Genomic DNA, 27,400 nt, shown 5'->3' with positions numbered 1-27,400 from the left:
AAGAGACCTTCAAAGTCACTGAGTCCAACCAACAGCACCATAATCACCCCTAAACCCCATCCTCAAGTGCCACATCCAGGAGCCTCTTGAACACCTCCAGAGGCTCCAGTGGGTGGGTTAAGTTCTTCCAAAGTCTGATCACTCTTTCAGGGATCTGAACCTCCCCTGGTGCAACCTGAGGCCACTTCACCTCACCCACAGCAGGACAGACCAACTCCACCTCACTACAACCTCCTGCCAAGTACTTACAGAAAGCAATAATGTTTCTCCAACTTCTCCAGAAGGGAAGAATTCCTCCTGGGAACATCTGATTCTGCCTCCAGCTTCACTGCCATCCCAAGGACTTAACAGGCTGCTTCCTTGCAGTTGGAAAGTTTTCCATAAATGTCTCACGAGGCAGAAGAGTGTCTTCAACAGTTCAATCTTCAGCCACTGTGGCCTCCTCCACGCAGGAACTCCACCAACAAGGCCCTGCTGGCTTCTGACCTCAACCAGAGTGACCCAGAGGGGGAGGAAATCAACCTTAAGCAGCCAAAGAACCAGCACAGGAGGATGGAAAACAAGAGGAAAGGGAGGGAAGGTTCCCATCAGCTCCCAGGTGAGGAGATCACACACACCTCGAACCGTGAAGGTCCAACGAAGGCAAAGACTGACATGTATTGATTCTCCTTTAATTGCCTTATTTAATGGGAGAGAGCAGAGAGAAACCTCTGGGATAAACCACAAGTGGAGAAATCCATTTTCCCACCAGGAAGAATCGATGCTTATCCATTTTTTCCCCTTGTGCTCCCTCCCAGTTCCACAGCCAAGCAGAGAACACGCGCTCCAGATGTTCCCCTCCCAGATGTTTCCCCTCGCTCCAAACCTGCCTTGATAGGATTTCCTTCCCAAACTACAGTGGGGTGAGTAAAGCAGATTCATTTGGGCTGTTAATTTAGTGCCTTGACTGTGTATCCCCAGAGCTGGCCACGCAGAGGGGCTCTCCCGGGATCCAGCTCATTCCCAGACGGGAATTCGCAGAATCTCGGACCGGGAGAAGCGCACGGGCTCTGATGACTCCAAAGAACTTGTCCAAGCACAGAGTCCCACAGTCCTTGAGCTCTGAGCTGCCCTGCAGCACCTCCCCAAATAAAAAGGGAGGGGAAGGAACACAAAGCCCAGCTGCTGCAACACTCAGGGAGGAAGAATCCCAGCTCCTGGAGCGGGTGCTGGAAGTGGGGCCAGAGAAGAGCAACAAGGCTGGAGAAGGGACTGGAGCACAAGTGCTGTGGGGAGAGGCTGAGGGAGCTGGGGGTGTTTAGCCTGGAGAAGAGGAGGCTCAGAGGTGACCTCAGCACTGTCTGGAACTGCCTGAAGGGAAGTTCTGGCCAGGTGGGGGTTGGTCTCTTCTCCCAGGCACTCAGCAATAGGACAAGGGGGCACGATGGGCTCAAGCTGTGCCAGGGGAAATTGTAGCTGGAGATGAGAAAAAACTCCTTTGCAGAGAGAGTGCTCAGGCATTGGAATGGGCTGCCCAGAGAGGGGGTGGATTCCCCATCCCTGGAGGTTTTTCAACTGAGCTTGGCTGTGGCACTGCGTGCCATGATCTGGTAAAGGGACTGGAGCTGGACCAAGGGTTGGACTTGATGATCTCGGAGGTCTTCTCCAACCCAATCCATTCTATGATTCTTTGCTGTGTCTCCACATCTGGTTCCCATCTCGCTGCCGTTCCAGCAGGTTACATAAGGAGCAGATGATGCTCCGGCATGGGATTTGCTGTTTGCATTCCTCGGCACAAACATCCCAGCTATGCCGCACGAGGGGCGTGCTGGGCAGGCACAGCACTGCAGGCAAACAGCTCCCAGGAGCAGCAGGGCTGAGTGAGGACTACTGGGGGCGTGTTTTCCACGGAGAACCCATCCAGTGAACGTGCCCCATCCAGATCCGGCTGGGGAATGGGATGTGCACACCACAGCCCTCGCAGCTGTGCCGATGAGCCACAGAGAACACGCAAATTTACACCCAGCAAGTGCCAAAAGTGATGATGCAAATGCAAATTCCACCCTGCCCTGGGTTATCTAACCCAGTGCAGCCTCCTGGGTCCTCCCTCCACCTTCTCAGCTGGGTCTTCTCCTTGCAGACTCTGCAGTGCCTTCGGCTGTGCTGGTGATTCACAGCCCCGAGGGCACGTGGCCAGCTCTGGAAATGGGGCATCCACTTGGCTGCCCTCGTCCCCAGACACCACAAACTGAGTCAACAGCACGTCCTTCCTGGGCAGCACGTCAGGAAGTCATGCAGTGCCAACAGCAGAGCTGACTCAGGTCCCAGAGACCCTCCCTGCCCTCCCCAGAACAGGGCCCACCAAGGGCTGCACAGCCATGGAGCTCCTGCTGCTCCAGGGCTTCGCTCCCAGGTCTGAGCTGGAGTGATCCTGAGTCATCCACAGATCCCACAGTCACGGAAAACTGCGCTCACAAAGTGCCCCCAAACCCTGAGTTACCCCCAAGCTTCTCACTGCCAGCTTGGCCTTCGCCACCTGCACTTCTTGGGCCGGCAAAAGCACATTATGAAGCACCAAAGCACCACAATTCTGTGCTCAACCAACATGTTATTCCATACTCTGTGCTCATCTTGGGCTCTCTGTTTATGCCCAAACTCTGAGTTACCCCCAAGCTTCTCATTGCCAGCTTGGTCTTCTCCAGCTGCACCTCTTGGGCCAGCAAAAGCACATTATGAAGCATCAAAGCATCACAATTCTGTGCTCATCTAACATGTTATTCCATACTCTGTGCTCACCTTGGGCTCTCTGGTTTTGCCCTAAAATATAAAGCACCAAAGCATCACAATTCTGTGCTCAACCAACATGTTATTCCATACTCTGTGCTCATCTTGGGCTCTCTGTTTTTGCCCTGAGTTACCCCCAAGCTTTTCACTGCCAGCTCTGAGTTACCCCCAAACTCTGAGTTACCCCCAAGCTTCTCATTGCCAGCTTGGCCTTCTCCACCTGCACTTCTTGGCCCGGCAAAAGCACATTATGAAGCACCAAAGCACCACAATTCTGTGCTCATCTAACATGTTATTCCATACTCTGTGCTCATCTTGGGCTGTCTGTTTTGCCTCAAACACCTCGTGCTGCTCACTGGGAGGCAGGACACTGGTCTGGATAAACCTTCAGGGGCAACCCACTCTAGGATTGGGTTTGGAGCTGCAACAGAGCCCAGTTCCTGTAGGGACTTGCCCATTTTGGCAACCTCATCACCACAAGGTCTTCTTGAAAGAAGCAAACACGGGACCTGCTCTGTGTGAGAAGAATAAAAGAGGCAGAGAAACAATCACCACAATCTGAGAGTGCCAAAGGTGTCCTGGAAGGGACCAAACCAACAAGAGCAGGCACAAGATCCCAGTGCCCTGGTTGGGAAACCCCTGCCATGACTCCCTGTGGATGGGACCTGTCCAAGTAGGAGCTCAGTGACATTTAAGCTGGAGCCAAATATGAAAAGAAGAAAAGCACTGACAGATATCACTGCAATTTCTGCTCCTTCCCAAAGGCCACGTACTGGCTTTTCTCCTCACCTTGTCTTTCCAGAAGTGTGCACAGATTCCCTCAGATGGTATCAGGAGTGGGGAAGGCATTAGTGGAAAATGCTCCAAACACCACATCCCAAGGAGCCTGTTCCTCAGGTACTACCAGCACCAGCTCCAATGAATACACGAGGAAAAAGGGCATTTTCCTGGGCACAGAATCACTTGTGGCCACCTCTTAACAACTTTCTCATGAAGCTGCAAGCAAGCAATTAACAGTATTAACTTTAGACCAAACTGGGTGCATTCCACTTCTTACCAGGAGGTGTTTGCACCCTGGACTGGGTTTTTACAAACCCCACAAAAAGCTACTCCAAAAGCAGTTTAGGGAAAGAGAAAAGGGACAGAAAAAGGGAAAAGCAACAAAACAACACTGTCAGGCATTACAAAAACCCAACAGCTCAACTATGGAAAATGTCCTGAGGCAACTCCATGAAAAGCAAGCAGAGAGGGAAAGAGCGAGGAGCAGAGGTAGAGCTGCTCCATCAACACCCCCACAAGGGATGGCAGGTCCTCACTCCTGGACTTAACTTATACCTTCCTCCCACTCTGCTGCTGTTCTTGGAGCATCCAAACTCGTGTGTTCAGCCTTCCCAAACTCGTGTGTTCAGCCTTTCACTGCACCTTCAAGAGATCTTCAGGTGTCCACCCACTAAGACACACCAGGGTTGTGTTCCACACCTCCAACAAGTCTCCCCAGAAGCCCCAGTGGTTGGGTGAGTTACTCAGAATCAGCTGCTTTTTGGGGAGTTTCCTACAGCAAAATGTGCAACTGGGGCAAAAATTTTGGCACTGAGCAGGGGGGGAAATAAAAAAGCAGGACAAGGAGGCTGAAGGATGAGGAGAGTGTTAATCCCATGCTTCCCATGGGAAGTGGGAGGAAAGGGGCTGCAAGGCTCCCAGGAGGCCAAGCTGCTCCCTCAGCACCCAAAATTTCAGTGCTAATTGATCCCTAATTCATTGGCATCTGTGAGCAGCTCCTCCTCCACTCACTCAGGGCTGGCAGCACCCACAGAAGGCATCACTTTTCCTGTTTATGCCTCTGAGCAGCAGATCCCACGCCCTCCACTCGCCTGCCCTCAGCTATTGTGCCTTCCCCAGCTGGAGAGGTGGCCCTGCTGTGGCTTCACCTGCTGGCAGCGAGTTGTGCCACGTGGGCAAGGCTGGGAACAACCTTTATTTCAAGAATAAAGAGCCACAAGTGGCCAGCAAAGCCACCACAGTGTTGTTTGTGTTGAGCCCCCAGGATTGTGGTGGTACCATCACCCCCCTGCCCCACCAAGGGCTGAGCCGGCACTGCCACAACGAATCATAGAATGGATTGGGTTGGAAAAGACCTCCGAGATCATCAAGTCCAACCCTGGGTCCAGCTCCAGTCCCCTCACCAGATCATGGCACTCAGTGCCACGGCCAAGCTCAGCTGAAAAACCTCCAGGGATGGGGAATCCACCCCCTCTCTGGGCAGCCCATTCCAATGCCTGAGCACTCTCTCTGCAAAGAAGTCTTTTCTCATCTCCAACTTCAATTTCCCCTGGCAGAGCTTGAGCCCATCGTGCCCCCTTGTCCAGTGCCAAGGGGAGATTCACACATGGATTAATTTATCTGCAAAGGGCTGGAGATGGAAATACAAACTCGAGATGGAGGCAGAGCAGCCACAGGGCAGCTCAGACAGCTCTGGCTGCATCCAAGGCCTGTGCCAGGGGATGTGGGAGCTCCAAGTGATAAGTTTTCTAATTAAAGGACCTCACAGTGAGTGTCCAGCAGCCTCCACTGGTTCCAGTTTGGAAGGAGGAAGGAGAAACCCCAGTGGGATTTTTCCTCAAAGGTGTCCTCTGCATGGCTCTGTCAGCAAAATGATCTGTTTGGAAGAGGCAGAGTAACAAATAATGGGCATCCAAGGTGATAAATCGCTGGGAATTTGCTAACACAAGGATTACATTGACACACCAGGATGTTGTAACAACTGGTCAGTGTGAGAAAAGCAGCAGAGCTCACAGACATGGGGAACACAGGTGGGGAACAGCAACAAGGAGATACCAAACCAATGAATAGTGAGCCTCTCAAAACCTCTAAGTGATGTCTGAGATTGCCCTTGCCAGATACAACCTCACCAACAGCTCCTAAACACTACTTATGTTTCTTAGTGAAGAATAATTCCAGGTGGAGATACTGAATCATAGAATGGATTGGGTTGGAAAAGACCTCTGAGAACATCAAGTCCAACCCTTGGTCCAACTCCAGGCCCTTTACCAGATCATGGCACTCAGTGCCACGGCCAAGCTCAGTTGAAAAACCTCCAGGGATGGGGAATTCACCCCCTCTCTGGGCAGTCCATTCCAATGCCTAAGGGGGAAAAGCCACTGCAGTTCAAAAGGAATAGTCCCACATTTGTTTCTTGCAAGAGAAGAAAGAAGTTTGTAGCCAAACAAACCATCTCCCAAGCCCAGAGTGCCTCCTGTCCCTGCAGCCACAAACCAAGCACCACAGGATTAGTTTGGAATCCAAACCAGCTCCTCTAGGGCTCCAGGAGCTCCAAAGGCAAACTGGAGCACCACAGGCACAATGCTTGAGCCCAGCTCACCTTCCCTGGCACAGACGGCTCAGCCCAGCCAGACCCACAGCTGGCACCTCCTGAGGGTTCTCCAGCCAGTCCCTCCCAAGGAAAGAGCTCCCACAGGGAAACACAACCCAAAGGAAGCAGGAAAGGAGGGATTTGGGAGTCCATAGGAAGCTATTTTGGAATTGCTGGTACAGTTACAGGCTCCAAGGGCCCATTGGTCCTGCAGAATTCCCAGTGGATGTGTGGGATGCTGAGCTCTGCCCTCTTTCCCAAATTTACAGGGACACTGCCCAGAGCATCCCACCAAACCCCAGTCATGCTGTGCTGGGGCTCCAGGAAAGGCTCTGGTGAAGGGAGATGGTGGAACAGCCCTGAGACAGGGCAGGGATGCCTCACAGGTCATCTCAAGTGATTGTGGAATCACTGAGTTTGGAAAAGCCCTCTAAGATCATTAGGTCCACACATCAACCCAGCCCCACCACCACGTCCCACTGAACCACATCCACGGGTTCTCTGAGCACTCCCAGGGATGGAGACTCCACCACTGCTCTGGGCAGCCCTTTGCAACCTTTTCCATAAAAAAAATGGACTCCAGGAAGGCCCACAGGAAGGCAAAGACACTGCTGAGTGTGGGATGGTCCCAGACCCACCTCCCTCCTCCTTGGAGAGAACAGCCACACCATGTCCCAACCTGACTGAGGTGTGTCCTCTCACACCTCCAGCTCCACTGGGAAAAAGGGTGGGGGAATCATCAAGGCTGGAAAAGCCTCTGAGACCACAGAGTCCAACCATCAACCCAGCAGCAGCATTATTACTGATTATATTGATATAATTAACGATTCCATTAATGTTCTGCATTAAAATCGACCGAGACAGGTAGATGTCAATGCATATTAGTGAGAAACTCAGAGATGAGGAGGAGGAGGAGGAGGAGGAAGGCAAAGGGGAGACACCAATGCTGCAGCTCCAACACTTGGAACAAGAGGGAAAATCCTGGAAAACACAGAGCTTATGAAATCCCTGAGAACAAGCTGAGAACAAGCCACGCTCTTTGGCACAGCAAGTCAACTTGGGGTGGGCAGTTTTGTCCCCAAAGTATCTCCAGACCCAAATGCCACCAAGGCCTGCCCTGCCAGGGGCACAGGGGGGCACCAGCATCACCACACTGGGGCATTTGCAAAGCACAGGAGGAATAACCTGCAGGAGTTTCTGGTGAAACAACCACTTGGGTTTAGAGCAGCTACAGCTGGTTCCTCCAAACTGGCAAGAACAACTTCCCCAAGCTGCTTCCACCCACCAGTGGGATGGATGGCCTGGAATTTTCCCCAGCAGGTTTTTTATTGTATTACGGAATAGATCAAAAGAATAAAAAAAGAAAATGCGTGTAAATTTTAGAAACATTTTTGCTCATAAATCATTCTTATCATCAGGGCAGCTGTGGGGGCACTGGGTAAGTGGGGCAGGGGGGAGATGCTCCCAAACAAGCTGTTCCAGGAGGGCACATGGATCGCTCCAGGAGGATAACGGGGGTCACTCTGGGAGGGGCCACGGGGACCGCCCCGGGAGGGGCCATGGGGATCACTCCAGGCTCTCCAGCATCTCCCTAGAGCATCTCTGCACAAACTGAAGAGCAGTGTGAGGACTGAAGTGTCGCCCTGGCACAGGGAAAAGAAGGAAGTCTTTACACCCAAATCCATCACTCCCAGGCCTTCCTCACTACAGGAAAACATTCCAAGGCTTTCTCCCTCCCATGTCCCCAAAATGAGCCTCGACTCCACCTGTAGGGACCTGCCCACCCCTCCAGCTGGTTCCTCACCCCCCTTTTTCCAGGAGCTTTCAGAATCTCGTTTGCACAACAGTTGTTCCAGCAAAGGGCTCTGCAGAAAGTTTCTTTCATCTGCTGGTTGGAACATCTAAAGATCAAGTCGCTGTTGCCCAATTGCTTTGGGCAATCATTCCCAAAAACATCACGTTCTTTTGTGCAATGCTCTCCACAGTTTCCCTGACAAAAGCAAACAGTAAAAAAAAAAAAAAAAGGGGGGGGGGTGCAGCTCAAAACCCAACCTCAGGAAGGACCAGAGGTGAAGAAGTGACACCAGGGCTTGGTGGCAACTCAGGAGAGCCCAAAAATCAGAAGAGCACAGAGCAGACCCAGCTATGACCCATCAGGGATGCTCTTTGGAGCTTGGTGGCCTTTCCCAGGTGAGAGCAGTGACACGAGTGACACAGCCCAGGAAGAAGGGGAGGGCAGGGCAGGGCTGAGGACACACTGGGGACAACCAGTCCTGAGTGCTGGAGATCTTCCCTTAACCACTCACACAAACACACCAAGGCAGCTGGGCTGGGATGGCAAAGCCGTTGCTACAAACACACTTCTAATTTCCCAGGAAATAAAACAAAAAAAGTTCTCCTCAAAGTTTTAACACAACATTCTTCCACAAAAAGCAAAATTCCATCAGCTGAAACGTTCAGAGGGGTGGGGAAGGGGCTGGAGATGCAGGAGCTCTGCCACCCTAAGCGGACTTGGCCACTTGGCAGCTGCAGAATTGGCACCCTGTGGCCCAGTGTGGGCTGCTGGGGCCCAGGAGAGTTGGCACTGCCAGGGCCAGCAGAGGTGGTGACGATGCATTGACGCAGGAGCCGGGGCAGCTCCGTGCCAGGAATTAATCGGTGCAGCAGGAGCAGGAATTCTCTCCCAGAGCTTTAGGGAGCTGCTAAAAACAACAAGCCGAGGTCTTGCACCACCACCACGATCAAAAAGAGAGGAAAAAAGGATTAAAAGGGCAATTTTTCCACGGCAGCTTCTTGAGAAGGGCTCAGAAACCGCCAGCAGGCAGTGCCAGGACAGAACTATTTCATAACTTCCCTTGTGAAAAAGAAAATCCGTGAGGAGACTTAATCAGAGCTGGCCCAAAGCTCTGCCAGCACAGCCTGGTGGGGTGGTGGTTCAGATCCACCTGTCTCCACCACACCTGGGGGTGGGGAGGTGGGCACTGAGGGTTGGGGACCCTCCAGGTTGGCTCAACCTGGATCCAAGCAAGGAAAAAAAGAGGTCCCAGTGCCACCTCCTGAACAAAAACAATCATTAAAAACGCAAAGAAAGGGATTTACTGCAGGCTGGAGGAACAGCATCACCTCCACCTGCCAAGAAGACATCACACCACAAGCCTGTCAAGAGCTTGGAACCTGTAGAACAGCCATTCCACCTGCTGGGAAGGGAAAGGAGGAAGGGAAACAGCCACCACCTCATGCCAATCAGATTCTTGCTGCTGGTGGGGAAGAGATGCCAAAGCTCTTCTCCTGGGTTTGGTGAGCTGGGAGGATCACATGTCTCCTCCTGGCAGACCTCCTGGCAGACCAGTGGCACCTGAGGCAGAATAAAGCAAGTTCCTGGAAGTTTCAGAGATTTTTCCTGAAGTGACAGATGTCAGAGGTTCAATCCTTGGACAGTTTCAGGGTTTGCTGTTCGGTTCTTTTACTGTTGTGGGTTATTTTTTGACCAGGGAAGTTGGTTACAACTCGGGGCTAATAATGCCAAGGTCAGGAGTTCAATCCCCTGGATGGGCCATTCACTGAAGAGTCAAGACTGGCTGATCCTCCAGGGGCCTCCCAGCTCAGCACACTCTGATCCTGCTCGCTCTGGGTCAGGTTTTTATGCCTTCCCACAGGAGCAGCTCAAGCATTTTCTGGAGAAGGAGTGAAAAAAGCTTTAACCTGCTGCTTTTACAGGCAGCACAACACAAAGGTCACAGTTCAGAGAGGGGGTTAAGTGTGTTTAAGCAGCAAGAAAATGCTGAAACAAGGGCAAAATACAACTCTGGGTGGATCATCTGAACATCAACCAAGGCTTTGAGGGATCCCTGCCTGAAGAATAACCCCAGGGACTCAGCAATAGGACAAGGGGGCACGATGGGCTCAAGCTCTGCCAGGGGAAATTGAAGTTGGAGAGCAGAAAAAAATCCTTTGCAGAGAGAGTGCTCAGGCATTGGAATGGGCTGCCCAGAGAGGGGGTCGATTCCCCATCTCTGGAGGTTTTTCAACTGAGCTTGGTCGTGGCACTGAGTGCCATGATCTGGTAAAGGGCCTGGAGTTGGCCCAAGGGTTGGACTTGATGATCTCTGAGGTCTTTTCCATCCTAATCCATTCTATGATTCTGTGATTCACTGATCAAAACTACTGAAACCATCTCCACAAAAGCAGCACAAACCCTGCCCTGCCCTCAGCCCTCCCAGCACGGCCTCCAGCCCAGGTTGGAGCACTTCCCAGTTTCTCAGGTTGGAGGTCCAACCCACCACATCAACTGTGGGCCATCGATCTGGAGGTGAAACCCCAGGCAGGGAATCATTCCGTGGAGTTCAGGGACAGGAACACCTCTGAAAACAAGGCAATACACACACTGGGGGGAGCCCAGAGCCAGGGGGGACAGGACCCTCCTCACTGTGACCCCAGGGCTCAGGAATCACAGAATCATAGAATGGATTGGCTTGGAAAAGACCTCTGAGATCATCAAGTCCAACCCTTGGTCCAACTCCAGTCCCTTGACCAGACCATGGCACTCAGTGCCATGGCCAAGCTCAGCTGAAAAACCTCCAGGGATGGGGAATCCACCCCCTCTCTGGGCAGCCCATTCCAATGCCTGAGCACTCTCTCTGCAAACAAGTTTTTCCTGCTCTCCAACTTCAATTTCCCCTGGCAGAGCTTGAGCCCATCGTGCCCCCTTGTCCTATTGCTGAGTGCCTGGGAGAAGAGACCAACCCCCACCTGGCAGAACTTCCCTTCGGAACCTTCAGGACCTGCCTCCAGCAGCGCCTCCAAGGGCAGAAGGGCCACCTGGAGCCAAGGCTGGCACTGCCAAGCTCCCAAACCAGCCCTCCCTCCAGTTCCAACTCCAGTTTGCCCCATAAAGCTATTTCTGTGGTTTGGCAGCACAGCAGCTGCAAACACCATGAGTGCCCAGAGTCCAGAATAGTCAAAGGGGCAGGATTGATTTTTTTTCTTGGCTTTTTTTTTAACAAATTTCTTTCTTTGAATGCAGATGCAATTTCTCCAACATCCTGATGCCAGCACAGGGAGTTTTCCTCCACGGCAAGCAACTCCATCCTGCCCATGGCTAGAAGTTTCTCCTGGAGGGGGTGGCACTGGCAAAAACCTGCTTGGTCAGGGTTAACTCAAAGCAATTCTTTGGGATTATTCAGCCCTTGGTATCACCCAAATGATAGAAAGGAAAAAAAATGGGACTGATAAAGTCAAATTTACTTTATCAGCCCCCCCAAAAAACCCACATCACACATGGCCAGAGATGGAGAGGATGTACCAGTGGGTGTTGCCAGATGTGGGTACCCACAGCCAGACCTGAGCAGGCTCCTGGTGCTGCCAGGCTGGCCTGGCACAGCCACCCTCCCTGGCACAGCCTCCTCATGCTCTGCACTTGGTGCCTTCACAACAACCCTGGTGTGGCTCCATCCAAGTGCAGCAGAGCAGCCACAAACACTGGGAAGATGAAGCCCAGCCTGGGGACTCCTTGGCAAAGCCTCTGCTGCCAGGGCTCCAAGGAGGATGAACAATCCCCCCCTGAGCCCCAAACACCCCCAAGAACCGGTGCCACCAGTGCCACCTTCCAGCTGAGACAGCAGAACCCCACAAAAGCCCCCCCGAGGTTATTTCTGTCTGGAACTTCCCTTCCAGTAGGTGGGAAGTTTAATTACAATTCCCCTGAGAGGCAAAAAAACTGCTTTAGCCTTTCAGCCCATGGAGGATTAGCCAAAGGAATCCCCAAGGGAACACCGAGAGCTGTTGAGCTTCTCAAGGCAAACCAGGGCACTGCAGGTACAGCAGCTGATCCTCCCCAGGAACAGATGAACAACAGCATTTGGATCCTGGTTATAGAAACCAGGATCTGCTGAGGCATTAATTTGAGTCTTCTTAAAGGAATTATAACTTGCATGCCCCATTTCTCAGGGGTTTGCCCATCCTGTGTGGCACCTCCAACCCTGCCCTTCAAAGGCCTTCCTTGCTTAATGAATAAAAGAATGAAAGAATGGGGGGGGAAATTCCTGGTATAGGGCAAGTTATGGGGAGAAAGGGGCTCCCAAAGCCTTTACTGAGGGATGGGAGAATTAAAACAGCCACAGTTTTTATCTCCCCATCCAAGCACCTGCGGTTCCACCTTCAGTCACTCCTGGCTATTTCCTGACTGTGAAACCAGATGTTAAAGGATGAAAAGAATCAACTAAAAACTCCACCAAGAGAAAAAATGTCATTGGAATTGGTTCTTACTCTCCTTCCTGACCCATCAGTATCATGGAATTACAGAGTCATGGAATGTCCTGAGCTGGAAGGGACCCACAAGGACCATCCAGTCCAGACCCTGGCCCTGCACAGACACCCCAACAATCCCACCCTGGCCCTGAGAGGATCATCCAAACTCTCCTGGAGCTCTGGCAGCCTTGGGGCTGTGCCCACTGCCCTAGGGAGCCTGGTCAGTGCCCACCACCCTCTGGGGGAAGAACCTTGTCCTGAGATCCACCGAAACCTGCCCTGGGGAGCCTGGTCAGTGCCCACCACCCTCTGGGGGAAGAACCTTGTCCTGAGATCCACCCAAACCTGCCCTGGGGAGCCCATTCAGTGCCCACCACCCTCTGGGGGAAGAACCTTGTCCTGAGATCCACCCAAACCTGCCCTGGGGAGCCTGGTCAGTGCCCACCACCCTCTGGGGGAAGAACCTTGTCCTGAGATCCACCCAAATCTCCCCTGACACAGCTCCAGCCATTCCTTGGGGTCCTACATGAAATCACCTTTGGGGAAAAATAAAGTCTCCAAGAGAGTTTGAGCAAAAGATCTCCGAAATTTTCCCTTTTGCAGCACCTGTCAAAGCACAGAGAGCCAAAATTCCCAGAGCTGCAGGATGAAAAATGCTGTGTGTGGTTGACACCCCTGTGAGCAGGAGTGGCTTTCCTGCCCCAGCTGATGTGCCCACATCAAGGGCACCCCAACCAGCCACACTGGAGTGGCAGCTTGGCATGGAGGCCACAAGTTGAATATTTTCAAGCAAACCTTGAGAATCCACTCCTTGTTCAACCCAGTAACAAATTTAATTTTACATAAAATACACCAGAGGAGATACAGGTCAAACCAAGGCTGACTAAAAGTGAATAACAAAAATGCAGCAACCACACAGGAAAAGGTTTGTCTCCTCTCCAACTGAGCCACAAGATTCCAAGGACTATCTCAAACGTTATTATAGAATCACCTGACTTTAAAAGTACAACCTTTTTTATCCTCTTTTCCTCCCCTGCACCTCATTCAAACTAATGCAGAGTTCTCTGCCTCTCATCACAAGTACCTGCTTCTCATCTTTGCACTGCAGGACACATCACAGGCTGAAAAACTTCCCTTAGAAACAGCCTTTGAAAGAATTCCTAAGTGCCAGAACTGCATCTGAAGAAAAAGCAGCAATGAGAGGAATGTACTTGGCAGGGACACTGACCTAGCAGGAACTTCAACTTGAACCCCAAGTTGAAGCACAAAACAATTCTTCGCTTTAGAGGGTACAATAAAACTCTTGCACAGAAAGTCCCAACTGTTTGATGCTCCAGAAAGTGAAAACTTCACAGGTTTCACAGGAGCTGACTTAAAACTTTCAAGGTCCTTCAAATGACACTGTTCCTCCAGGAAACCCAGACCAGGCTCAGCTTCCACGTGGGGAAGGACTGGAATGCAGAGGTAGAAGGTGCCTGGTTGGGCACTGAAGGAAAGAAGTGGATGGAGACATGGCCAGTTCCCACCTGCAAAGGTTTGCAGCAATTCTGCAAGAGCTTGGGGCTGAATTTACTCCACAAACCAACCTCAAAGTTTTACTCTACAAGTGCAAAGCATTTATTTCAAATCATGCCAGACAGAGTTGGGTGGGAAGGGACCTCAAAGTCCATCCAGTGCCATGGGCAGGGACACCTTCCACTGTCCCAGGTTGCTCCAAGCTCTGTCCAGCCTGCCCTGGGACACTTCAGGGATGGGGCAGCCACAGCCCAAGAGTTTAGCTTCCCATGAAGAACAGTGTGGGGAGAGGACAGGGCTGGGGCAACCTTTGTGTTTCCAATCAAAGAAAGCACCAGAGAGGAGGAGGTGGGACCCACACTCACCACAGCAGGGATTTGGTTGCACAGAGGAGCCTGAATGCCCAAGAGCAGAACAATGAGCAGCAATGGAGCACCAGGCAGGGACAAGCAGGAATCCCTGGGAGTGTCCAAGGCCAGGCTGGACAAGGCTTGGAGCAACCTGGGCTGGTGGGAGGTGTCCCTGCCAAGGCAGGAGGACGGAATTAGAATCATAGAATGGATTGGGTTGGAAAAGACCTCCGAGATCATCAAGTCCAACCCTTGGTCCAACTCCAGTCCCTTGACCAGATCATGGCATTCAGTGCCACGGCCAAGCTCAGCTGAAAAACCTCCAGGGATGGGGAATCCACCCCCTCTCTGGGCAGCCCATTCCAATGCCTGAGCACTCTCTCTGCAAACAAGTTTTTTCTCATCTCCAACTTCAATTTCCACTGGCACAGCTTGAGCCCATCGTGCCCCCTTGTCCTATTGCTGAGTGCCTGGGAGAAGAGACCAACCCCCACCTGGCCAGAACTTCCCTTCAGGCAGTTCCAGACTGTGCTGAGGTCACCTCTGAGCCTCCTCTTCTCCAGGCTAAACACCCCCAGCTCCCTCAGCCTCTCCCCACAGCACTTGTGCTCCAGTCCCTTCTCCAGCCTCATTGCTCTTCTCTGGCCCCGCTCCAGCCCCTCAATCTCTTGCCTCAACTGAGGGGCCCAGAACTGAACACAACACTCAAGGTGTGGCCTCCCCAAGGCAGAGTCCAGGGGAAGGGTCACTGCCCTGGGCCTGCTGGCCACGCTAGTTTGGATCCAGGACAGGATCCCATTGGCCTTAAGATTATCTTTACTTCCCTTCCAACCCAAACCCCTCCATGACTCCACGACACGTCATGCCCAGATGTTCTCCCACGCCAGAACCACCCAAGGAGGGCTGGAATTTCCCCCCTAGTCCTTCTATTTGTTGGAAGAACACTCCTACCCTCAGCCAACTCCCACAGCCAGACCCATCAGTGCCCCAAAGTAGGTCAGTGTCATTTAAAGCCACTTGGAAATGCATCTCCACCGAAACTTCTGAATGTTTCACGAGAGAGGCCATCAAATATTGATGGTGTGCTGCAGAACGCCGGGGACGGGGACAGTGACAGCTCCTCCGGGGGCTGCCCCAAATGGCTCCCCACGCCTGGCTGAGCCACAGAACATGAAAGCAGAGTGGCTTTGAGCAGATAAAACCCTGCCCAAAGTCCTCCCCAGCCCAGCAAATCACAGCACGTGCCTCTCTATGTGATGATGGAGCTTTCCCGGGGTCTCCTCTCAGCCTCCATGAGCCCACTGTGCATTTGGCCCCATCAGCTCCTCCTTAAAACTTCAATATTCCTAATTATCAAACGTTCAGCACTGCAAAATAATGTCAGTGGAACTGGTATCTCTGCAAGAGTGGCCCTGGAAAAAAAAAAAGGATGGAGGCTGATTCCTGCAAAATGAGATTTCATAAACAGAATGCTCCACTGGGCAGGAGAGCTGCAGCTTTTACAAAGGAAAGGGAACTTTCAACAAATACAAATCAGTTGAGTGATTAAGTGTTTGGGGTTTTTAAAAAAACTAATCTTTATGTATAAGCAGTATCAGCAGAACAATCTTTACTGATTAAAGAAGCGAGTGAGAGTGAAACTCAAACCACTGAAAATTAAGAGGGGAGGGAGAAAGTGACTGCAAGGAATCATTTAAGGTCAATGAGGGAGGAAAAAACCCAAAACACACAAAAAAATCCCTATAAAACCCCAGGAGTCCCAGCCCAGCGAGGCTGGGCAAGGTGAGCACCCTCAGCACTGCAGGTTACCTGAGGCAACTTTAAACTGTGGCCAACGCAGCAGGTTCAGGAGTGAAACTCAACACACTTTCCCCTGCCCCTCCAAGCTTTGTCATAATCCTAAATGTTATCTTAATTAGCCTAATTTTCTTAATTACACTTTGCAGCAACTTGAGCTTTTGCAGCAGAACTGGGGCGGTTTTTCCCAGCCCTGGAAGCTCCTGTGCCAAAGCCAAGGGCACGTGATGCCCCCCAGCCTGGTTGGCACTGCACAGCCCCTCCTGCCACCTCCCCTTCCACCTTCAGCCTCTTTCCCCACCCAAAGCCATTCCCATTCCTACCCAGGAACCCAAAAACCTCATCAGGACCATATTCCTGTGGCAAGAGGGACATCAGTGCCCCACCGGCTTCCACACGTGGCTTTGGGGCAAGTTGAGCTCCCAAGAGCTACTGCTCTTCACCCCAAATCCAAGGACACCATGGAGAGAGCCTTGAGCCCAGAAACAGAGCTCAAGGTGGCTCACACTGACCTACCCATGGGAAGTTTGGAGGATTAACCTCTCCCACCTGGCCGTGCTGCTTCTCCCAAAGCTGCTTCTCCTTCTCTGAGAAATCTCCCTCCAAAACACGACCCAGGAAAGGGCAGTCATGGGGGAAGAAGCCACACTTTTCTCAGTCTCTGTATCTTTTCTCCTTGGTCCCTGAGAAGTGCCCAACATCTTTCTCACGAGTTTTGCAAAGTGGAAGGAAAATAAAGGGAGGGGGGGAGGGGGGGAAGAAAAGGACCAAACCACTTTCCTTCATCTACAGTGCCCCAACTTCATGGCACTGCTCCTAAACCAGCCCATTAGTGCCGGGTTTGGAGAAGATCAGAGGAGAAGCTCATGCCCACTGAAGCAGCTTTAATAGGCTCTTGAGTTAAGCCAGAGCCTTCCCTTGAACAATGCACATCATTAGCACTAATTACCTGGAGCTGTATAATCAACACCCCTACCCCAGCTGACATGGGAAGCCCAGATGTCACCTCTGGCAAGGGCTGCCAAACATTTCTTCTCCTTGGTAGAAAACTGACTCTTAAAATTAAGAGAAATGAGCCTTAAGAACGCTGGGGATGAAAAACCACCACCATGAGCTGGAGAAGTTCAGCCCGTTCCTTGGAAACACAACCAGAACAGGAACCCAGGAGAAGACAAGGAAGCCACCATGACCTGCAGAACTTCAGCCCAACCCTTGGAAACACAACCACAACAGGAACCCAGGAAAAGACAGGGAGGCCAAGGCCACCATGAGCTGCAGAACTTCAGCCCAACCCTTGGAATTACAACCAGAACAAGAACCCAGGAGAATGAAGGGAGGCCAAGGCCACCCTGTTGAGCTGCAGAACTTCAGCCCAGCCTTTGGAAATACAACCAGAACAGGAACCTAGAAGACATGGAGGCCAAGGCCACCATGAGCTACAGAATTTCAGCCCAATCCTTGAAAACACAACCACAACAGGAACCCAGAAGACAGGGAGGCCAAGGCCACCATGAGCTGCAGAACTTCAGCCTCAGTCCTTAGAAATACAACCAAAATAAGAACCCAGGAGAAGACAGGGAGGCCACCATGAGCTGCACAACGTCAGCCCCAATCCTTGGAAATACAACCAGAACAGGAACTCAGAAGACAGGGAGGCCAAGGCCACCATGAGCTGCAGAACTTCAACCCAACCCTTGGAAATACAACCAGAACAGGAACCCAGGAGAAGACAGGGAGGCCACCATGAGCTGCAGAACTTCAGCCCAATCCTTAGAAATACAACCAAAATAAGAACCCAGGAGAAGACAGGGAGGCCACCATGAGCTGCAGAACTTCAGCCCAACCCTTGGAAACACAACCAGAACAAGAACCCAGAAGAAGACAGAGAGGTCAAGGCCACCATGAGCTGCAGAACTTGAGCCCAATCCTTGGAAACACAACCAAAACAAGAATCCAGGAGAACACAGGGAGGCCAAGACCACCATGAGCTGAAGTCACAAAGTAATCTCTGCAAGGCAGAGTTCAGTAAGTCCTTCCACGTGCCTTGGAATTACCTGATTCCCAGCAGCCCTTTTTGTACCACAAACTGACACAGTCCAAACTTAATTAAAACTCCTCTTCCAAAGGTCTGCCTAACACAGTTCCCCCAAACTCACTGAATCCAAAGGTATGAGGCACCTTTAAGCAAAAAGCAGGTAACTCAGTGGCCACAGATCCTCCTGACAGAAATGCACAATTTTTTAGGGATGAATCGGGTTTTAAACCACGAGACACATTAGGGATAATCTGCCAGGCAACAGTGAGGGGGATCAACTGACTCTTGTGCCACCAAAACTGTTCTTTCCTATTAAAAAGTACTTTAAAAGTCCAAGAGTTTCCTTAAATTTCAATAAAGACACTGCCAGGACTGTGCCCATCCCTTACAGATACACTCCAGGTCCTGAAGGTTCATCAGCAGAGACTGAACAAATTAAACATCTGGTTAATGACTCACAAAACTCCAAGACCCTTCAGTGATGCCACAATTAGAATTTCAGAACCATCAGAAACCCCCAAATGGGGAGATTTCCTCCTAACTCTGATAAAACAGCAACACCAATTCCCACAAAGCTTTAGGTTTGAACCAAACAGGAGAACAGGGAGAGGGTCCGGATTCTCATTTCAACACAACCAAAGGTGTGTCCATGCAGCAAATATGGAGTGTTTTGGTGTCCCTGTTGGAATTCCCTTACCTGGATGGCTTTGGGAGCTCATTGCTGGTAGTGTGGAGTCCTGGGGAGAAGGGATTTGGGATCAGCTTCCACGGAGTCAGAGCAGCCCAGGAGAGCTCCAGAGCTTCACCAAGACATAGGAATGGCAAGTGGGGGTTAAATCATGGCCACCTTATAAAATCCAGGGCACAGTGACATGCTGAGTGGTGTGGGAAGTAATCCAAGAAGGTGGTAAGAGTGTCTTCCAATGGCTTTTAAAACAGGAACCTGCAATTAAGGGAAAAGATGTCTTACATTAGCAAATAAAGATTACCAACCATTGAAATTACACATTTTGTAACTTATCTATCCCCTAAACTACAATACTATTAAAGGCTGCAGAGAGAGTCCTTTTCAGAGCTGCAAATCTTATTTTGATCAATAACCAGAAAAATGCAGACTAACTAAAAAGAAAAAAAACAAAAAAAAACCAAAAAAACAACAATTCAAACTCCAACTTTTCAACTACACAGTCAAGTCTTAACTACCCAAACTTCCCTGTGAATTCTGCTCCTGCAGCAGCACCATATGAAGGCACTTGAGTCCAACAGCTCCCAGATTTCCAGGGCCATATGCATGAGTGGTGACTGTGCAGCTGCTCCCCAAGGAGCTGCAAGAAAAGCCTTCAGTGCCAAGAAATGGTCTTGGAGCAGGAAGGAAAAAAAAAAACAAAACCCACACAGCCAATTCCACTCCCACTCTGTCCAAGCCTCCAGCATATTACTAAGCAGCAACTTCAGACTGCCCCGGGGGGGGGGAAAATCCACCATTCCTAATTATTTCTGAGTTGTGTATTAGAGGAAGGGAGGGAAAACAGCCATGGAGTCAGAGACCTTGAGTAGCCTGTCCCCAAAAATAAAAACAGTTCAGTTCAGTTCAGTTTGGGGGGATTCAGGGGGGGGTTTGGTGCTATACCAAGACACATCCAGTATTCCAAGTCCCTGGAAGTGTCCAAGGCCAGGTTGGATGGACCTTGGAGCACCCTGGGACAGGGGAAGGTGTCCCTGCCCATGGCAGGGGGTGGCACTGGATGGGCTTTGAGGTCCCTCCCAAACCAAACCATTGTGGGATCCTGTGATCCTTGAGTATACCTGTTTCACAGGCAGGTATCCCAGGAATCCTGGGATCCCTGTTTCACAGGCAGGTATCCCAGGGATCCCTGAGCATCCCTGTTTCCCAGGCAGGTATCCCAGGGATCCCTGAGCATCCCTGTTTCCCAGGCAGGTATCCCAGGGATCCCTGAGCATCCCTGTTTCCCAGGCAGGTATCCCAGGGATCCCTGAGCATCCCTGTTTCCCAGGCAGGTATCCCAGGGATCCCTGAGCATCCCTGTTTCCCAGGCAGGTATCCCAGGGATCCCTGAGCATCCCTGTTTCCCAGGCAGGTATCCCAGGGATCCCTGAGCATCCCTGTTTCCCAGGCAGGTATCCCAGGGATCCCTGAGCATCCCTGTTTCCCAGGCAGGTATCCCAGGGATCCTGGGATCCCTGAGCATCCCTGTTTCCCAGGCAGGTATCCCAGGGATCCTGGGATCCCTGAGCATCCCTGTTTCCCAGGCAGGTATCCCAGGGATCCTGGGATCCCTGAGCATCCCTGTTTCCCAGGCAGGTATCCCAGGGATCCTGGGATCCCTGAGCATCCCTGTTTCCCAGGCAGGTATCCCAGGGATCCTGGGATCCCTGAGCATCCCTGTTTCCCAGGCAGGTATCCCTGGGATCCTGGGATCCCTGAGCATCCCTGTTTCCCAGGCAGGTATCCCTGGGATCCTGGGATCCCTGAGCATCCCTGTTTCCCAGGCAGGTATCCCTGGGATCCTGGGATCCCTGAGCATCCCTGTTTCCCAGGCAGGTATCCCTGGGATCCTGGGATCCCTGAGCATCCCTGTTTCCCAGGCAGGTATCCCTGGGATCCTGGGATCCCTGAGCATCCCTGTTTCCCAGGCAGGTATCCCTGGGATCCTGGGATCCCTGTTTCCCAGGCAGGTATCCCTGGGATCCTGGGATCCCTGTTTCCCAGGCAGGTATCCCTGGGATCCTGGGATCCCTGTTTCCCAGGCAGGTATCCCTGGGATCCTGGGATCCCTGTTTCCCAGGCAGGTATCCCTGGGATCCTGGGATCCCTGTTTCCCAGGCAGGTATCCCTGGGATCCTGGGATCCCTGTTTCCCAGGCAGGTATCCCTGGGATCCTGGGATCCCTGTTTCCCAGGCAGGTATCCCTGGGATCCTGGGATCCCTGTTTCCCAGGCAGGTATCCCTGGGATCCTGGGATCCCTGTTTCCCAGGCAGGTATCCCTGGGATCCTGGGATCCCTGTTTCCCAGGCAGGTATCCCTGGGATCCTGGGATCCCTGTTTCCCAGGCAGGTATCCCTGGGATCCTGGGATCCCTGTTTCCCAGGCAGGTATCCCTGGGATCCTGGGATCCCTGTTTCCCAGGCAGGTACCCCAGGGATTCTGCTCTGGTTTCACACCCCTGCCACTTTTCCCAGCCAACGCCACTGGAAGAGATGAAACCAAACTGTGTCCTTTGTGCACAGTATTTCACAACAAGAGTTATTCCCTTTCTCTGTACCCAAAATTCCAAGCAGGGAGCCACCTCTCCTGGATCCAGGGATGCTCCTGCCCTGCTCCTACCCCGTGCTCCCCAGCCCAGCCCAGGGATGAGCTCACCCCTGGCAACATAGCCAGCTCCCCAACCCATCTCAAGGGATCCAGCTGACTCTGCTGCCCCCAAACTGCTCCAGCAGCACATCCCAAGGAGTGGTGCCCTCCAGCAGTGCCAACTTCTGCTGCCTGGCATTCCAAGCAGTGCCATCTATTCTTGAAAGGGCTCTTATCACACCCAGCAGTGTGTGCTCCTTTCCATGAAGGCAGCAAAACCAGGTCTAAGACTTCAGTACCACCACGTTGCTCCTGATGGGCTTCCTAAGGTGACCTCCCTGATGTGCAGAATAATCTGTTTGAACACAAGGCCTTCCTTGCTGTGCTTCATTAAGAAACCTCTTTAATTGGCTGTTTCCCTCCAACCCAAGTGTCTGAGCATTACTCTCCAAGCTCCATCCTGCACTCTGAGGGACCTGGAGGTGCTTCCTTGTTAGGAGTCAAATTCAAGAGAAAACAACTTAAATGTCATTTCTAATCCCTGCAAGTCTCTGCCACCCCAAACGTTCAGGATCTTCCAGTTCCATTAATCTGCACATCCTGTTGCACAGCGAGGTCAGCTCAGCCCAGTAACATGATTTATTCCCAATCCAGCCAGCAGGTACTGTCAGAGCAGGAGGAATCTCAGCTGCAGAAAAGGAGGATTTGGAATGGAGTTGTATCCTCACAAGAAGGAAAATGTGAGCATGGACAGTGGAGCTCCATTTCCCGAGGAACCTGCACTCAAACAGCAGCACCAAATCCAGTTTAGCTATTCCTGTTCCTTCCCCATCCCTGGGAGTGTCCCAGGCCAGGTTGGACAGGGTTTGGAACAACCTGGGCTGGTGGGAGGTGTCCCTGCCCATGGCAGGGGGTGGCACTGGGTGGGCTTTGGGGTCCCTTCCAACCCAACCCCTCTGCGATTCCATGACCTTTTCCAGGACACAGCCAGCACTCCAACCCTAATTTTCGGTTCCCTCCTGCACTGATCTCAATGAGCCATTTGCCCCAGAGCCCTGTCAGGCCCCAGCTGCAATAATTCTCATGCAAATTCACCATCTGAATTAAAACACTTCTGAAATTAGGAGAAGCAAAACCCCATCCCTGGGATATCTGCAGCTCCACGGGGTTTTCCAAACAGAGGATCTCACTGGGAAAAAAAAACACAACAAAAAATGAGATTAAAAAGAAAAACAGGCCAGAGTTTGTTTAACTTCTCCTCCAGTGCCTTCCAGGCCAAGGGCAATCACCCCTGCCCTGCAGGAACAGAGTGTCCATCCCGAGCATCATTCCAGAGGCACGTTCCAGGCGAGATCTGCGGGCAAGGACTGGGTCAGGGCCACCTGCCCACTGCCAGCCCGGCATGGGATGGGCACAGCGGGCTCAGAGCAGCACCAGCCTGTCAGTAGGAGCCTCAGAACCAGCTGGGCTGGGCATGGGGGGCCACCCCTGTTTTCTGGGAAGGGCTGGGAGCTTCTCAGGCTCTGGACACAACGATGGAAAACATAGGATGACCTGCTGGCCACGTGGGCTTCCTGGGCAGGCAACAAGCAGTGGGCAACTCTAGCACTGCCACGGAGCCCTTCCCTGGGCACAGAGGAGACAGAGGAGGCTGAGCAGAAAGAACTGCGGGGGTGTAAAACACTCATCCATCAGGAATAACACAAAGGACTGGGATATTTCACCAGAATATTTCAGAGTCTGGGCCCTGCTGGGTTTTCATAGAATCAATTGGATCGGAAAAGACCTCCGAGATCATCAAGTCCAACCCTTGGTCCAACTCCAGGCCCTTTACCAGATCATGGCACTCAGTGCCACGGCCAAGCTCAGATGAAAATCCCCCAGGGATGGGGAATCCACCCCTTCTCTGGGCAGCCCATTCCAATGCCTGAGCACTCACTCTGGAAAGAACTTCCTGATATCCAACCTGAACCTCCCCCTGGCAGAGCTGAACCCCATGTCCTCTTATTCTACTGCTGGTTACCTGAGAGAAGAGACCAACCCCCGCCTGGCCAGAACTTCCCTTCACGCAGTTCCAGACAGTGCTGAGGTCACCTCTGAGCCTCCTCTTCTCCAGGCTAAACAACCCCAGCTCCCTCAGCCTCTCCCCACAGCACTTGTGCTCCAGTCCCTTCTCCAGCCTCGTTGCTCTTCTCTGGCCCCGCTCCAGCCCCTCAATCTCTTGCCTCAACTGAGGGGCCCAGAACTGAACACAACACTCAAGGTGTGGCCTCCCCAAGGCAGAGTCCAGGGGAAGGGTCACTGCCCTGGGCCTGCTGGCCACGCTAGTTTGGATCCAGGCCAGGATCCCCTTGGCCTTCTTGGCCACCTGCGCACACTGGTGGCTCCTGTTGAGCTTCCTGTCCCTCAGTCCCCCCAGGGTCCCTTTCTGCCTGGCTGCTCTCCAGCCACTCTGTGCCCAGTTTTGAAAAGAAACTCAGGAATAGAAGCACAAGGAACCACTCAGTGCCTGTTTATCTGAGCCAAAACCTCTGCCAGGGTGCACTGGAGAGACCACACTCCCAAAAACCAGACAGGCTGGTGCAGGTGGATCCTCCCCACAGACCTGGGGGAGAAGGTGGCCACAGTCACCTCCTTGTCACCAGCAGAGAGAGCCTGAGGGGCTGCAGATAACCCTCGTTTCCCACTGTCCTGGTGCCTCAGCAAACCACCAACCCCACCAGGCACCTGCCCCATAAAGCTTATTTTAGGTGTTCTCTTCCTCCTCCCCTCGAGTGAGTCCATCACACAACAGAACCCTTCACTTAGGTCAGGAAAAGGATGGGTTGCCTTCAAATATTTCCTGGAGATTTCCTCTGGGAAGAAAATAGTGGTGAATTCATCAACAGGCTGCACTGACCTGTAGCAGCAAAGCAGCTCCCCATGGGTGGGCAGGAATGGCATGGACAGGGACAGGCACATGGATCTGACACAGAACTAGACCAGGTCCCTAAAGCAGGTCCTTCCCTTCCCTCCTCCCTTTGGGGACCAGGCTTGGCCCCCAAAAACACACAACACAACTCAGTCCTACACTATTCCCTCCACACCCTTCCCAAGGGTGCCTGTTCCCAACAGGCAGCCAGAAACCACCAGGAGACAGAGCTCCACCTGAGCGAGGAATTGCCAGGAATCCTCCAATTTTCCGCCGGGAATCCTCCGGTTTTTCCTTCGGGAATCCTCCAGGAATCCTCCAGTTTTTCCTCCGGAAATCCTCCGGGTTTCCTCCGGGTTTTCCTCCGGGAATCCTCCGGTTTTCCTCCGGTCTTTCCTCCGGGAATCCTCCGGTCTTTCCTCCGGGAATCCTCCGGTCTTTCCTCCGGGAATCCTCCGGTCTTTCCTCCGGGAATCCTCCGGTCTTTCCTCCGGGAATCCTCCGGTTTTCCCTCCGGGAATCCTCCGGTTTTCCCTCCGGTTTTCCCTCCGGGAATCCTCCGGTTTTCCCTCCGGGAATCCTCCGGTTTTCCCTCCGGGAATCCTCCGGTTTTCCCTCCGGTTTTTCCTCCGGGAATCCTCCGGTTTTTCCTCTGGTTTTTCCTCCGGGAATCCTCCGGGTTTTTCCTCCGGGAATCCTCCGGTTTTCCCTCCGGGTTCTCCTCCGGGAATCCTCCGGTTTTCCCTCCGGGTTCTCCTCCGGGAATCCTCCGGTTTTCCCTCCGGGTTCTCCTCCGGGAATCCTCCGGTTTTCCCTCCGGGTTCTCCTCCGGGAATCCTCCGGTTTTCCCTCCGGGTTCTCCTCCGTTTTTCCCTCCGGGTTCTCCTCCGGGAATCCTCCGGTTTTCCCTCCGGGTTCTCCTCCGTTTTTCCCTCCGGGTTCTCCTCCGGGAATCCTCCGGTTTTCCCTCCGGGTTCTCCTCCGGGAATCCTCCGGTTTTCCCTCCGGGTTCTCCTCCGGGAATCCTCCGGTTTTCCCTCCGGGTTCTCCTCCGGGAATCCTCCGGTTTTCCCTCCGGGTTCTCCTCCGGGAATCCTCCGGTTTTCCCTCCGGGTTCTCCTCCGGGAATCCTCCGGTTTTCCCTCCGGGTTCTCCTCCGGGAATCCTCCGGTTTTCCCTCCGGGTTCTCCTCCGGGAATCCTCCGGTTTTCCCTCCGGGTTCTCCTCCGGGAATCCTCCGGTTTTCCCTCCGGGAATCCTCCGGTTTTCCCTCCGGGTTCTCCTCTGGGAATCCTTTGGTTTTTCCTCCGGGTTCTCCTCCGGGAATCCTCCGGTTTTCCCTCCGGGTTCTTCTCCGGGTTCTCCTCCGGGAATCCTCCGGTTTTCCCTCCGGGTTCTCCTCCGGGAATCCTCCGGTTTTTTCTCCGGGAATCCTCCGGTTTTTCCTCCAGGAATCCTCCGGTTTTTCCTCCAGGCATCCTCCGGGTCCATTCCACCCCCTGGCTGTTCCCCTTCCTCTTCCCAGCCCGTTCCAGCTGTGTCTCTCTGCTGCTCACAAGTGCAGATGTGCAGCCACCACTAACGACACTTATGATAGAACTTTATTTACAGGTTTTCGAGAGCTTCAAACTGTGCTGCAGCAGAGATAACAACCCTGGCCTAAGGCTGAGGGTTCAGGATTGTTCCAAGCTGAGCCAGCCCAGCTGCTCCAGGGCCAGGGATGACCTGCTTCCATCCCTGTTCCATCTGGGACACCTTCCACGTGCTGCTCCTTCTCCAGCAGCGTTCCAGAACCTCGGGATCTGCTCTCCAGTAGCCTTGGGAACACCATCTCCCAAAAAAACACTATCCCCACTCCCTCTGCCTGGCACTGCTGATTAAATACTGGGACTAAGATCATTCATTTTCCCCCAAATTCTGCCCCTTGCTGCATTTACACCACAGAGTTTAATCCCACTTTGCCCCGAAAATTCTGCCCCTTGCTGCATTTATAGCACTGAGTTTAACTCCATTTTTCCAAAAAATTCTGGCCCTTGCTGCATTTACAGGTCTGAGTTTAACCCCATTTTTCTCCAAAAATTCTGGCCCTTCCTGCATGTACAGCACTGAGTATAACCCCATTTTTCCCAAAAATTCTGCCTCTTGCTGCATTTACAGCACTGAGTTTAACGTCATTTTTCCCCAAAATTCTGCCCCTTGCTGCATTTACAGCACTGAGTTTAACGTCATTTTTCCCCAAAATTCTGCCCCTTGCTGCATTTACAGCACTGAGTTTAACGTCATTTTTCCCCAAAATTCTGCCCCTTGCTGCATTTACAGCACTGAGTTTAACGTCATTTTTCCCCAAAATTCTGCCCCTTGCTGCATTTACAGCACTGAGTTTAACGTCATTTTTCCCCAAAATTCTGCCCCTTGCTGCATTTACAGCACTGAGTTTAACGTCATTTTTCCCCAAAATTCTGCCCCTTGCTGCATTTACAGCACTGAGTTTAACGTCATTTTTCCCCAAAATTCTGCCCCTTGCTGCATTTACAGCACTGAGTTTAACGTCATTTTTCCCCAAAATTCTGCCCCTTGCTGCATTTACAGCACTGAGTTTAACGTCATTTTTCCCCAAAATTCTGCCCCTTGCTGCATTTACAGCACTGAGTTTAATCCCACTTTGCCCCCAAAATTCTGCCCCTTGCTGCATTTACACCACCAAGTTTAATCCCACTTTGCCCCCAAAATTCTGCCCCTCGCTGCATTTACAAACTGCAGAATTTAACCCCATTTTCCCCCCAAAATTCTGCCCCTTGCTGCATTTCCAGCACTGAGTTTAACCCCGTTTTTCCCCAAAATTCTGCCCCTTGCTGCATTTACAAACAGCAGAATTTAACCCCATTTTTCCCCCAAAATTCTGCCCCTTGCTGCATTTACAAACAGCAGAATTTAACCCCATTTTTCCCCCAAAATTCTGCCCCTTGCTGCATTTCCAGCACCAAGTGTAACCCCATTTTCCCCCCAAAATTCTGCCCCTTGCTGCATTTACAAACAGCAGAATTTAACCCCATTTTTCTCCAAAAATTCTGCCCCTTGCTGCATTTCCAAACAGCAGAA

General features: G+C 52.2%; 1 protein-coding gene across 6 annotated transcripts in view; it reads right to left on the bottom strand.

Annotated features, from left to right (window-relative positions):
* The window catches only part of HDAC4 (histone deacetylase 4), a 175,880-nt gene that overhangs the window by 118,905 nt on the left and 29,575 nt on the right, over positions 1–27,400 (bottom strand). For all 6 annotated transcript variants that reach the window (XM_071562873.1, XM_071562872.1, XM_071562877.1 and 3 more), the window contains exon 2: positions 18,774–19,019. In XM_071562873.1, coding sequence (XP_071418974.1) covers positions 18,774–18,795 — 22 coding nt within the window. In that variant the 5' untranslated portion in view covers positions 18,796–19,019. The remainder of the gene's footprint in view (positions 1–18,773; positions 19,020–27,400) is intronic.

This window comes from Pithys albifrons, chromosome 8 (assembly GCF_047495875.1).
Source record: "Pithys albifrons albifrons isolate INPA30051 chromosome 8, PitAlb_v1, whole genome shotgun sequence".
NCBI classification, from domain to species: domain Eukaryota; kingdom Metazoa; phylum Chordata; class Aves; order Passeriformes; family Thamnophilidae; genus Pithys; species Pithys albifrons.
The sequence above is the reverse complement of the archived record's forward strand: the minus strand, read 5'-3'. Positions and strand labels throughout refer to the sequence as shown.